Source organism: Phoenix dactylifera, chromosome 2, assembly GCF_009389715.1.
Source record: "Phoenix dactylifera cultivar Barhee BC4 chromosome 2, palm_55x_up_171113_PBpolish2nd_filt_p, whole genome shotgun sequence".
In the NCBI taxonomy this organism is placed as follows: domain Eukaryota; kingdom Viridiplantae; phylum Streptophyta; class Magnoliopsida; order Arecales; family Arecaceae; genus Phoenix; species Phoenix dactylifera.
This window is the reverse complement of record NC_052393.1, coordinates 13,419,299-13,432,022: the sequence shown is the minus strand read 5'-3', so window position 1 is coordinate 13,432,022 and position 12,724 is coordinate 13,419,299. Positions and strand designations below refer to the sequence as shown.

Genomic DNA, 12,724 nt, shown 5'->3' with positions numbered 1-12,724 from the left:
CAAACTCATCCTTATTTTGAGCACTACCATTAAAATTAATTCTGAGAAAACTAGAGAGTGGTGGTTCCCAAGTTAAGTAAATCATATGCGAAAAGCAGAGTTTGCAGAATAGGAACCACAAATTTTCCTAACCATCAAAGATCTATTTGATGTAACCATTTGGAAATATTCATAGGCTTAGATGGTGGCTCTCATGAGTATCACTCTAGGGTTCCAAAAATTAGTATGGAAGATGTGATCATTTCGGGCCATTCATATATGTTATGCAATATACGACTTCAGAATAACCAAGGTACTTTGATTCCTCTCAAAGATTTCTCTTTAATTTTTTTAAGAAAGGCATCCAACGAAAGTGTTGGAATAATTATAGCATCAGTAAAAGAATCCTGTCTCCAATCTAGGTGGCCAACTTGCAGTCCAAAATAACATGAGAAATGGTCCTCTCTATTTCAAGGCATATGCCACAATGGTTTGGGATATAGGGACTAAGATGATATAAAGAATCACGATAAAGGACCCGATTCCATGCAATTTTCCACAACTCGGGGACGAACAATTCTCCAAATCTAATCGATCCTTCGAGCTGATAGACCTTCTGGCTTAAATAAAGCAACTCAGGGATGACCACCAATTCTCCAAATATCCAACTCTTATCAACAAACCAGCCGATGGGCCCCCATCTCTTTCCAGTTTCCATCATCTTTTCTTTCATTTTGTTCTTAAGCTTTTTTTAAGGAGGAGGAGTTGATAGAATAATTATACTTAATGAATCATAAATCATATATACCTTGGCTCTCTAAATCCATCTTGAAACTTTGAGATGTGTGCAATTTGATCCTCAACCGCGATCAACAGAGATTAGCGAAAGATCTTCTGGAGAAAAAACTCTTAATACGTGTATTCGAGAAGGGGTCTAATAGGCTATTTATAGCCTTCTTCAGGGACCAAACGCCGCAGATGGTTACATCCGTGAAGAGTCACCTCCCATTATGGTAGCTCTGCACTGCTGCAAAATTACCTTAATACCCTTAAAATAATCAGAATTTACGAATTTCAAGGAACATTTGCCAAATGTGGGTTCTAATTAAACGGGATCAGAATTTAATTAAAACGGGATCCGACGGAAGTGGCAAACTAGGTGTAGTTCTATTGGCTTAATAAATAGCCTCTATTCTCTGCAGTCCGTGCGTAGCTATTATATAGTTCTGGATGGATGCCATCAAGAGATAAATGGCTATCAAATAAAATGATTCACGAGCATGTAGCATGCCATACACCATGCGGGTTATTTAATAGCTATCAATCTTTAGATAGCGGCCGACCATAGAGGGTCCTGGTTGCTTAGTAAAAAACTAGATGTACATTGAACGCCAGTTCAGAGCAGAACATGATGCCCACATGGGCTACACCAGCTATAGCCAGCCAACCAGATCCTGTACGCTAAAGTACCCAAGAAATACATCGGAGTCTTGGTAACTACTGGAGAGGATTGGCGTGCATGGGCCACGCGATATTTAATGAAGAACCACCTTCCATGCACCAACCCATCTCCGCCCACCCTTTTGTTTCTGTGATCGCCGTCACCGATCTCCTTGTCCACACTGCGACGCCGCCTATGCCTCTTGCTGCCTCCTCAAAGAAGACGGCTTCCTAAACTCTAAATAGATCATATCACTCACCTTAATTTCTAGGACCAGTTCAGCTGCCCCTCTCGCCCTCAGCGTTCAGCCTCACACTGCTGACAGAGTTGCCGTCGATATCCATGAAGTAATACCCACCTTGGCCGGCGCAGTCCTCGGCGAGGCCATCGTCCTCGAGAACTATGCCTCCGTCGTCCACCTCGTCGCCCTTGGGAACAATGATAAGGTTATCAGAGATCCTGCCAAGGCGCCACCTCAAGAACAGCGATGCATGGCTCCGTGATCACTTGCTCAGGTTTGGAGAGGGAGGGGAGAGGAGAGAAAGAAGAGGTGTTCGCCCAGTTTTGCTTTTGTTTAATTCTTGGATGCCCCCACCTTCCGGTCATCTCAAAGTGAACTTCGATGGTAGTATGTTGGCGGATGGAGTGTTTGGAGGTGTTGGTTTTGTTATTCGTGATCATCTCGGCAGATTGATTGCAGTTAAAGGCCGGCGCACACCTGGTCTCACAGCACTTGGGACAGAGCTTCGGGTAGCATGAGAGGGGATATCTTATGTTAGGAGTGCGTTGGCCGCAGAGTGTGTGCACCTTGAGGGTGATTCATCAATCGTGATTAATTGGATCCGGAGAGTGGATAAGTACAGTGATGGCCATCCTCTCATCCGAGAGTGTTGCAGACTGATCCAAGAGTTTAGGGAGGTTTAGATATTACATGTGTTCATGGAGGCGAATAGTGCTGCGGACTGGGTTGCCTTCTTCATCGTCCAATATTTTGGAGAGTTTTTGTGGACATCGATAGAGGATATTCTCTAACTTTTATATTTTTACTCTCTCTTGACTTAACAGGATGTACTTACGTTAGAGCTATATGAATTATTGTTAAAAAAAAGAAGAAAAGAAGAAGAAGAAGAAGAAGAAGAAGAAGAAGAAGAGGACGAGAGGTGTTTGTATTTCTTTCTTTTCCGGTCATGCCTGAAACTGTTGCACAAATTTGTCTCGTAGTTGGGTTACGTGCAGTTATTATCGACCATGCCAAGCATGTGCAGCGCTCAGAGTGAAGGAATAGAATAATGTGACCGTAGAAATGAAATAATAGAATACTGGCGGTTAATTAAAAGCCACCTAGCCACTATGGCAACATCCTACTTTATTAAAATTAAAGTTTATTCTACTTGTTAAAAACTTATTCGTATTACAAAATATACTTATTCGAAATATGCTGTGATATTTAATATTCTAATAATTATTTTTTTATAAAATCTCAATCATTTTTTCTTTGATAAAAAATAAAAAATAAATAAGTTCATTTTATTCTTTATAATATTTTTAAAATTATTTTTATTTAAAATATTCAAAATATTAATAACTTCAACATATTTATATATTTATATATATTTTCATACGAATTCTCTAAAATATAGTTAATTTTACTTATAGTGTAATTAAAAAACAATGGTGGTATTTAATGTATAAATTTGGAGTGTTTTTATATTATATATTTTATTTAAATGTTTATTATTTTAGTATGTCTAATATAAAACCAGGTCGGACCTGTGATCATGATTTTTTGCCAAATTGATCTCATACATCCTTATTTAGAATCGAAATTAAACCGATATTAGTACATACTCTTAGCTAATATTTTTTATTTTGCGTCAGCTAATCACATGTTCAGAGAGTATTTCTAACTTATCAATAGAAAAATAAGATGAGCTTAAAACTAGTACTCAGTAACTTATCATTAATGTGCAAAAAACTTTTATTTTTTTGTATTTTAAAAATGCAACTAAAATAGTGCGACGTTATTCATTGATCATGCTTATGTAGAATGAACAACTTCATCAAAAAGAATTGTACAGCCACTAAGATTGCAGAAATCCTGAATAAGGGAATGGAGCATAAAGTAATCCTGAATAAGAATTCTACATATATTTTCCAATTCATTTGTCTGTTTTGGTTGTCCATCTGGTAGGGCTAAACAAAGCGTTACGCTTCACAGCAGCAGGCCACATGGGCTTAGCACAGAAAAGGCCCACATTATGCTCCATTTGCTTGCCATTCCCTGTAAGCTACTTCAGACAAAGGGCCTGAAGGCCCAAACTCGTTAAAGTTTGGGCCTTCGATGCGCTTTAGTTTGCGCATAAGATTTTTGGGGTGAAATCCTCGTTTAAGGAGCTCAGGGGAAGTGGGATCAGAGTCTCAGATCACCCATCATTGGATCAAAGGCCCAATCTTATGCGGGACAGGGTTGTATCTTTCGCATGAAAGGAAAATTCACATTCCTTCGCATGGTTGCTTCGTGATCTGCACAGACCTTCGATATCTCTTGAAGACCAGATTCAGAAACACATCTAAAGTCAATGAAATCACAGAAAAGACTTCATACAGAAGTAAAACTTATTAAAAGTGTTACGGCCGGATCTAGCACTCGGTTCGGAACATAACAGAATAGTATCATAGCTTAGATTTAAGATCATAGGGATTGTGACAAAATGTATGAAAGCTTAAGATTTAAGATCAAATTGTGATAAAAACATATCAGATTTTGAAGTTATAATCTCTTGGGACATGACAAAAGTAGCAAAAATAAATTTACTACTTAGGTGTAAGATTACTAGGTATTGTGATAAGATGCAAGTATTAGGTTTGGTATACGATGTGTACAGAAAGACTGAATGATTTGTTTCTGATCATGATAAGAAAGGTTTGACCCAAAAAAAAGTATTGGAAAGTTAATCATGGGCCATGGCATATTACACCTATTTCGTCTCAAGTTGGACCGGATAAAAAGGGAAGAAAAATCCCTCGATCCTTTCATCTTCCTCATCAAAATAATGGTGTCTTCCTTTTTCTGGAACAGAGGTGCACATGGCCGGTCGGCGCATGACTAAATTAGAGAGCCCTCCTCATCGTTGTTCTTCTCCTGATACTGGTCTAATCCGATTAGAATATAGCGAAAAGAGGGATGGTAGTAAAGCCACCGTCGTCTCCTCTTGATCTATTGTGGTAGGGGGTGAAGCAGTGAGGTCGAGGCTGGAAGGAAGGTGGAGGCAGTGAGCTCGAAGGGAGACACCAAAGTAAGGTGGAAGGTATCTAGGGTTAGGGTTAGTGGTAGGCCACATCGAGAAGAGGTTGAAGCAGTAGGCTCGGCTTGGCAAGAAGACAAGGCAGTGCCACGGTCAGGTTGGAGGGTAGTTGAGAGACAAAGCTGGAAGCTGGAAGGAAAGCAAGAGATATGGGAGTCCTTCACTATTTTCTTGGTCTTGAACTTGCTTGCTCTCCTCCAGGATTATTATTTCCACAACACCAATATACTCAAGATCTCTCCTCTCATGCCCAGATACAAAGCATGTGGATACGCCATCGAAACTGCAAGTCAAATATAGTACCACCGTGGGAGAGCCATTATCAGATCCTGCACTTTATCACCATTTAGTTGGTCATCTTATATATCTCAACCAGATATTACATATGTTATTGCGCATGGTCAACCAATCTATATCTAATCCTAAGAACCTCATCTCAAAATGCATCTATTAACTGCTGACATTTCTTATCATGATCAACATATTATAAAGAAAATTACCCCACGCTCTACATGCGTCGTATGATTAAACCATCCATGTTTTTCCATGTGCATTGCCTGTGCCAAGATCAAGCAATGCTTGAAGGTGTGCACAGTACTACAAGAATTACAATGATTATTATCTACCATAAGTTGACAAATGTATGTTTCAGCGGGCAGGAGCAGCATTCATGATAGCTTGAATCTTCTTGGCGAACTCTATGAGCTTGTCTGCCTCAGGCATCACTTCCTTTACCGCATCATCAGAGCAAAAGCGCTCTGCCCATCCAGCCAACATAGGCGTCTTTGCCTCATCTAATGCCTTGAAGCCTGCCATCTTCTCTACCGCCTTTATCCATCCCAAGTAGCTCCCCAAGGCAATGTCTAAATAGCCAATAGTCTCCCCGCCAAAGAAGCCCTTTCCTTTGCTGCATTTTGCAAATGCATCTTCCAATAGTTGAAGCGCAGTAGCTACTTGTTCCGCTGCTTCTGCCTTGGCCTCTTCATTTAATCCTCTTATTGTCCTGATGGATGAAGGAAACTACAGCAAAACCGAGAACGCCTTTACATAAGGAAAAATGAAAAATAGACGAGAGGAAAGAAAACTAAAAAATTCAAGGTAAAAAGACTTCGGGAAACGCAGAGTGATGCTGTTGTGAGTCCTATTTGTATTTGAAGGACCATTTATGTCTCCAGAATTGTCAAAAATAAACAAATAAACAACGAATTTTGGTTAGAATCAAAATTATGATTTTTTTTTTTTTGTTTTTTTTGAGTAAAACATCAAAATCATGAGTTACCTCATAGCTAGGTTTTAAATTTGAGGGCTAGATCACAAATCCAAACAAAAAGAATTATATGATACCACAGAACTTGACAAGTTCATCTTATGCAACTTAGCTAAATCCGTAACTTAACGTAACGATCACATGAGATGGCCGGGGTAATGTATTGTAATTATGTGTCTAAGATAAATATATGCCTACAGTAACGTTTACTCCAAGAAGACAATATAAGCTTTAGAGCTACTAAAAGCTACAAACTTAAAAGTATTGCATGGACTACCATTGGATATGTTCATGATAATTACAGAATTGGCTTTGATCAGTTGTACCTTATCATCGATGTATGCAGCCCAGAAGCGACCCATGGCACGATCATAGGGGTCGGCGGGGAGGATCGAAGGCCCCGCACTGGCCCATACCTCGTCGACGTACTCGACGATGATCATGGACTCGCAAATGGGCTTGCCATTGTGTATGAGGACGGGGATCTTCTTGTAGACAGGGTTGGACTTGAGGAGGAGCTCGCTCTTTTTCCCGAACTCCTCTTGCAAGAACTCGTAGCCGACCCCCTTGAGGTGGAGGGCGATCCCCACCCTGACCACAAAGGGGCTTGCCCATCCACCCACCAACTTCACCTCCTCTCCAGCTGCTGCCATTCTCTCCAAAATCGTGCGATTGCGGACCTCATCTGATCTAGTCTATATAGACGAGATGGAGTGCAACAGGTCTAGTATTTTCTAAATTGGCGGCGAGATTTTCGAGTATCTAATGGCTAATGGGCTCGGGCTGCCAAAAAGGTCAAAGCTGCTGCCATCAGTGTCGCTTTCTTCTACCCCCATGCGGTTTCGTAATTTCTACCGTGGCCTTCGAGATAATGCTTCGGAAGGATTCATGGGTCAGCCTTAAAACTTAGGACTCCATCAAAAAAAGCTGACTGAAAGTTATTATTTAATTTTTTTAAATTCTATTTATAATTCTTTCTAATGAATAACCGATTTTGGATACTTATATAGGATCACAAAATCCAAATAATAGTTGTTCTTTTTTTGATGAGGTTCTGAATTGTGATAAATAGTATCAAAATGGATCCGCCCTATAACTTATGTAGACTAAAGAAAACTGTAGCATGAGTTCTGTAAGGCTGACCACAGATCTATCGTAGTACTTGCAATTAGATTTAAATGAATTTAGATCTTTAGCCTGACGAGGATGTCAAGACTTAAATAGGAGAAGTATGAGAGAATCCATGCAGGCATGTATTTAGTTACACATCGGTTATTTATTGGATAGATTTTGGGAACTCTATCGAGAAATAGAAATAATAAGCTCTAGTTAATTTTTTTTGGTTAAAGTTGTGAGTTATAACAGTCATGCACCTGGGTGGGGAGTTAATACAATATCTTGACTTTAATGGCAGGACTTTTTAGAGCCCGCAGTCATGCACATGGGTGGTGAGTTAATACAATATCTTGACTTTAATGGCAGGACTTTTTACAGCCTGCAGAACGTGGGGCTCTAGCTTCTTAATTTGCCTCCTTCCATGTTCGCGTCACTGGTGACATCACCGGGCAATTCCTTCATCTTCTTTTATAACAAACAAAACAAGTTAACAACCATTATAAGTTGTTTATAGCAAGAAATGATATGCAGAAAAAAAAGACATATCTTCTATCAAAAAAAAAAAAAAAAATCATGCCTCGACTCTAACAAACCATATGACATTTTACACCATGTTTTCAAGAAAGGCATTTCAGACGCAACACTCTGGTTTGTCTTATTATTCCTCTTTTTGCTATCATCCCTGTTGGGGGGAAAAATGAATCGCCCAAAACACGTGGATGGTTTGCCAGCACGTGACGACAAGCGCAACATCAACAGACCTCAAGGTGCCCGACCTCGGAGCTCACAGTCTTCCGGCCCTGATCTCGGCTAAGCTGAGTCAGATCGACCTCAAGTCCGAAGAAGACCCAGCCAAAGGATGAAGCTGAGCTCTCCACTCCACCGGAAATCAAGTCCCCCTCCTCCTCATCCGGGATCCAATCTCGTGATCTCCGCCGAAGCGACTGACAACAATTAAATGCGCACGATCTCCACGGACCTCCGGCCAGCCCAAAATTTCAGGCCATCCACGGCAACTTGTTGACTCACTCAATTCCGTTCAGTCATCCACGGCAACTCATTAATTCATACGATCACGCCCAATCATGACGGTAACCCATTAATTCGCCCAGTCACATCACAGGTAACCCTGACTTCCCTCCTATAAAATGGAAAACTTCTTCCTCTCAAGGGGGGATTCTTCTGACTTCTACATATAGTCTCCCCCTTTCTCAACAAAAGCCCCATCTGACTTAAGCATCGGAGGGCCGGCGCCGAAAACCCCGGCCACTGGCTTCTTGCAGGTTCCCCGGAGGACGTAGCCCACTGCCGCACCACCTCCCGGAGCTCCTCTTTCTCAGCCAGTGGTCGCCCCCGGGTCCAATTTCCAGCAACAGTTGGCGCTAGAGGAAGGGCCCGAGTTGTGACCATGAAGCTAAGAAGCAAAGGAGCCTCCAACGCCTCCCGGCGTCCCGCATTAAGTCTTGGACACTCAGTCCAGAACTCACCACCAAGACCTCTGGCGGATCTAGTCCCCCAAGTCCAACCGGAACAGTTCAACACCCTGGTACAGCAAGTTCAAGCCCTGGCCACAGTAGTCCAAGGCCTGCAACGTGTGGAGGCTCCTCCTATGTCGCCTCCACAGGTTCAGGTCCAGTCAGTGCTCCCTCCAGACGGATCGGTGCTCCAAGGCCAAAATCTTCATGGCTTCTCGAGGGCCAACAACGAAGAGCAGTGCTGCTACCAAGGTTCGACCCGAGCGTCTCCCCGGAGAGAACCGCTAAGGAGGAACCAGGACAGACGGCCACAACCCTCGGAGGCCGAGTCGGCCCCGGGTCAATCAGCGCCGGAACAGACCACCGTGGCAGTCCCCTAGAGTGGGGAACTCGACAAGAAGGTCGAGAAACTTGAGCGATAGATTGAGGCACTCCACAACCAGAAGGCAAGGCGCGAGGGTGACTTTGAGTTCACCACCCAGTCACCTTTCTCCCGCCGGATCGAGGATGAACCGATCCCGGCAAGGTTCAAAATGCCCCTAGTGAAGCCCTACAACGGGACTACCGACCCCTTGACCACTTGGAGAGCTACCGGGCCCTCATGGCATTGTAAGGGTCCTCGGAAGCCGTGCTCTACAAGACCTTCCCTGCAACACTCCGAAAAACAGCTCGGCTTTGGTTCTCCGGACTAAAGCCGAACACCATATCCTCCTTTGAACAGCTCGGCAGGCAGTTCGCCACCAACTTTGCTGCCAGCCGATGCCAGCGGTGAACGTCGGACTCCCTCCTCGACATCAAGCAAAAGGAAGGAGAGTCCCTCAAAGATTACCTCGACCATTTCACCGCTGCAACCTGTGAGGTCTGCGAGCTCGATCAGTCGATAGCCATGTCAGCGCTAAAGACAGGAGCTCGGTCCTACAGGTTCCTCTTCTCCATTGAGAAGAATTTTTCCGCCGACTTCACCGAGATGATGGCCTGAGCTCGGAAGTATGTGAAGGCTGAGGAGGCCATCGCCTCCAGACGGGGCGCGACCAAGCAGGCCTCAAAAAAGTAGAAAAGGCGCCGTGAGGAGCGCGGCCGCCCGAGAAGTCGGCCTCCCAGTCCAGAGAAGAACCTACCTCAGTTGAGAAGTCCGCCTTGACAGTGGGTGCATCCTCAACCGAAGTCCCCACCTCGATCGAGATCTCCGCCTCGGTCACGAATACCCCAGGGAAGGTACGGAAACTACACTCCTCTCAATGCACCTCGGGCAGAGATCCTCATAGAGATAGAAGGTCGAGACTATCTCCTCCCTCCACCCCCGATGCGGGAGTTAGGAACTCGACGCCACCTCGGGAAGTATTGCCGCTTCCACCGAGGCCACGACCACGACACAGAGGAGTGCTTCCAAATCCAAGATGAGATCGAGGTACTTATTCGCCGTGGAGTGCTCAACCAGTTCGTGCAGAACCGGCGTGATGAAAGGAGGCCAGTAGAGAATGCTACGCCACCCGAAGATCCGAATGACAACAGGCCCATCGCTGGCACCATCAACACTATAGGAAGAGGCCCGGCCGAAGGGAGCTTGGCTGGAGAACTGACCAGGAGAAGGACCCCTCCGAAGCGTCAACGCACCTCTAAAGCCATCTCGTTCTCGAACGAGGACTTAAAAGGAGTTGAGACTCCTCATGATGACACTGTGGTCATCTCCACGGTCATAAATAAGTTTGATGTAAAGCGTATTTTGGTTGATAATGGAAGTTCGATGAATATTTTGTATTATAATGCCTTCCAAAAAATGGGGATAACAGAAGGCCAACTCCAGAGAATAAATGCTCCGCTAGTTGGATTCACCAGAGACTCAGTCCCGATTGAAGGTGTGATCAGCTTGCTTGCCACAGTCGGGATCCCCCCTCAGGAGAGCACTATGAGGACGGACTTCCTTATGGTCCGCCTACCTTTGGTCTACAACACCATCCTTGGTCGACCAGGGCTCAATGCTCTCCGAGCCATAGTCTCGACGTACCATCTGCTCGTGCGGTTCCCTACTGAACAAAGAGTAGGCAAAGTTCGTGGGGACCAGATGATAGCTAAGCAATGCTACATGGCGACCCTCAAAGTAAAGCAACCAGCCAAAATGCCAAGCCGAGCAGAACAATCAACCGATGAGTCAGCGCAAACTTCGAATCAGGTGCTGCCCATCGAGACTCTGGAAGTGCGGAATGAGCCTAGAAGGGAACGAGCAGAACCTGGTGAGCTCCTCATCCAAATCCCCCTGAGAAAAGATTGTTCGGAGCTGACCATGCAGATCGGCTTCGGCCTGAGCCCTCGCGAGTGGGGCCGGTTGATCGAGTTCCTCCAGTCCAACATGGATGTCTTCGCCTGGTCGCCCATGGATATGCCGGAGATAGATCCCGAGGTCATGGTTCACCGACTCTAGGTGAAACCAACCTGCAAGCCCGTAAGACAGAAGAAACGGAGTTCCGCACCGGAGCGACAGCGAGCAGCAGCCGAGGGGGTCGACAAATTCCTCGAGGCCAGCTTCATCCGAGAAGTCTCCTACCCAGATTGGCTCGCCAATGTAGTCCTCGTGAAGAAAGCTAATGAAAAATAGTGCATGTGCGTGACTACACCGACCTGAACAAGGCCTGTCCAAATGACAGTTTTTCTCTTTCTAGGATCGACCAGCTCGTCGACTCCACCTCGGGATATCAGCTGCTGACCTTCATGGACGCCTTCTCGGGGTACAATCAGATCCGAATGGCGCCCGAGGAGGAGAAGACAACCTTCATTACCGACAAGGGCCTCTACTGTTACAAAGTGATGCCGTTCGGGTTGAAGAACGCTGGAGCAACATATCAAAGGCTGGTGAGCCAGGTCTTTAAAGACCAAATAGGCCGAAACATGGAGGTCTATGTAGACGACATGTTGGTGAAGAGCCGGACGGCGGAGCATCACGTAGCTGATCTCGATGAAGCATTCGCCACCCTCAGAAAGTACCAAATGAAGCTCAACCCCACCAAATGCGCCTTCGGAGTTACCTCGGGCAAGTTTCTCGATTTTGTGGTAACCCAACGCGGAATCGAAGCGAACCCTGAGAAGATCCGAGCACTACAAGAAATGGTGCCGCCAAAGACGGTTAAGGAGGTACAACGGCTCACCGGACGAGTTGCGGCCCTGGAAAGGTTCGTCTCTAAGTCGGCAAAACGATGCCTCCCATTCTTCAAGATCCTCAAGCGGCCGAAGGACTTCCTGTGGTCAGAAGAATGTCAGCAAGCCTTTGAAGAGCTCAGACGCTATCTTGCCTCCCCTCCATTACTCACGAAGCCTCAGCAAGACGAGCTCCTTTATCTATACCTGGCCATCTCCCCGGTGGCGGTAAGCTCGGTCCTAGTCCGAGAAGAAGATAAGTCTCAAAGACTAGTATATTACACCAGCCGGGTCCTGAGGGATGCCGAGACCCGATACTCCAAGCTGGAGAAGACGACCTATGCACTGGTCATCTCGGCCTGAAGGCTCCGACCCTACTTTCAGGCCACACTGTGGCCATATTGACCGACCAGCCTATAAAGCAAGTTTTGCAACGGTCGGATCGTGCGGGGAGGATCGCAAAGTGGGCGGTCGAGCTCGGAGAATTCGACCTTGAATATCGCCCGAGGCCGGCAGTGAAGGCCCAAGTGCTCGCTGACTTTATTGTAGAGTGCACTCTGCCGGATGATCCCGAGCCCGAGCTCGCACCAACGGAGGAGACCCCGAAACAACCATGGGTCCTACATGTAGACGGCTCCTCGATCTCGGGGGATAGCGGAGCAGGCCTCATCCTCACTAGCCCGGATGGGGTAGTTGCAGAGCAGGCCCTGCGCTTCGAGTTTCCCGCCTCGAACAATGAGGCGGAGTATGAGGCACTCATCGCCGGCCTAAAGCTGGCGAAGGAGCTGGAGGTCGAGAACCTAAAGGTCTTCAGTGACTCCCAACTGATTGTGAGCCAGATTTTGGGAGATTTTGAAGAAGAGAGCCATCAATGCAGAGGTATCTCCAAAAAGTGAGAGACATCACCTCCATACTAGACTCTTTCAACATCCAGCACATCCTCAGAGCAGAGAATGCAAGGGCGAATCAATTATCAAAACTGGCGACTTTCCGCATGAGCGAGCTTCCGAAG

General features: G+C 45.5%; 1 protein-coding gene across 1 annotated transcript; it reads right to left on the bottom strand.

The window, feature by feature from the left end:
• Positions 1–5,142: 5,142 nt before the first annotated feature.
• LOC103699863 (glutathione S-transferase U17-like) lies at positions 5,143–6,696 on the bottom strand. The gene is made up of 2 exons (XM_008781862.4): positions 6,319–6,696; positions 5,143–5,745 (listed from the first exon to the last, which is right to left on the bottom strand). Exons 1-2 carry the CDS (start codon positions 6,643–6,645, stop codon positions 5,374–5,376), a joined length of 699 nt encoding a protein of 232 aa, XP_008780084.1. The 5' UTR covers positions 6,646–6,696; the 3' UTR covers positions 5,143–5,373.
• Between the last annotated feature and the right edge of the window lie 6,028 nt (positions 6,697–12,724).

Coding starts and splice junctions, on each gene's coding strand:
- LOC103699863 (XM_008781862.4), bottom strand. CDS start 6,645: ATGGCAGCAGCTGGAGAGGAGGTGAAGTTGGTGGGTGGATGGGCAAGC. Junction 5,746..6,318: donor CTGCATACATCGATGATAAG/GTACAACTGATC, acceptor GTTTTGCTGTAG/TTTCCTTCATCCATCAGGAC.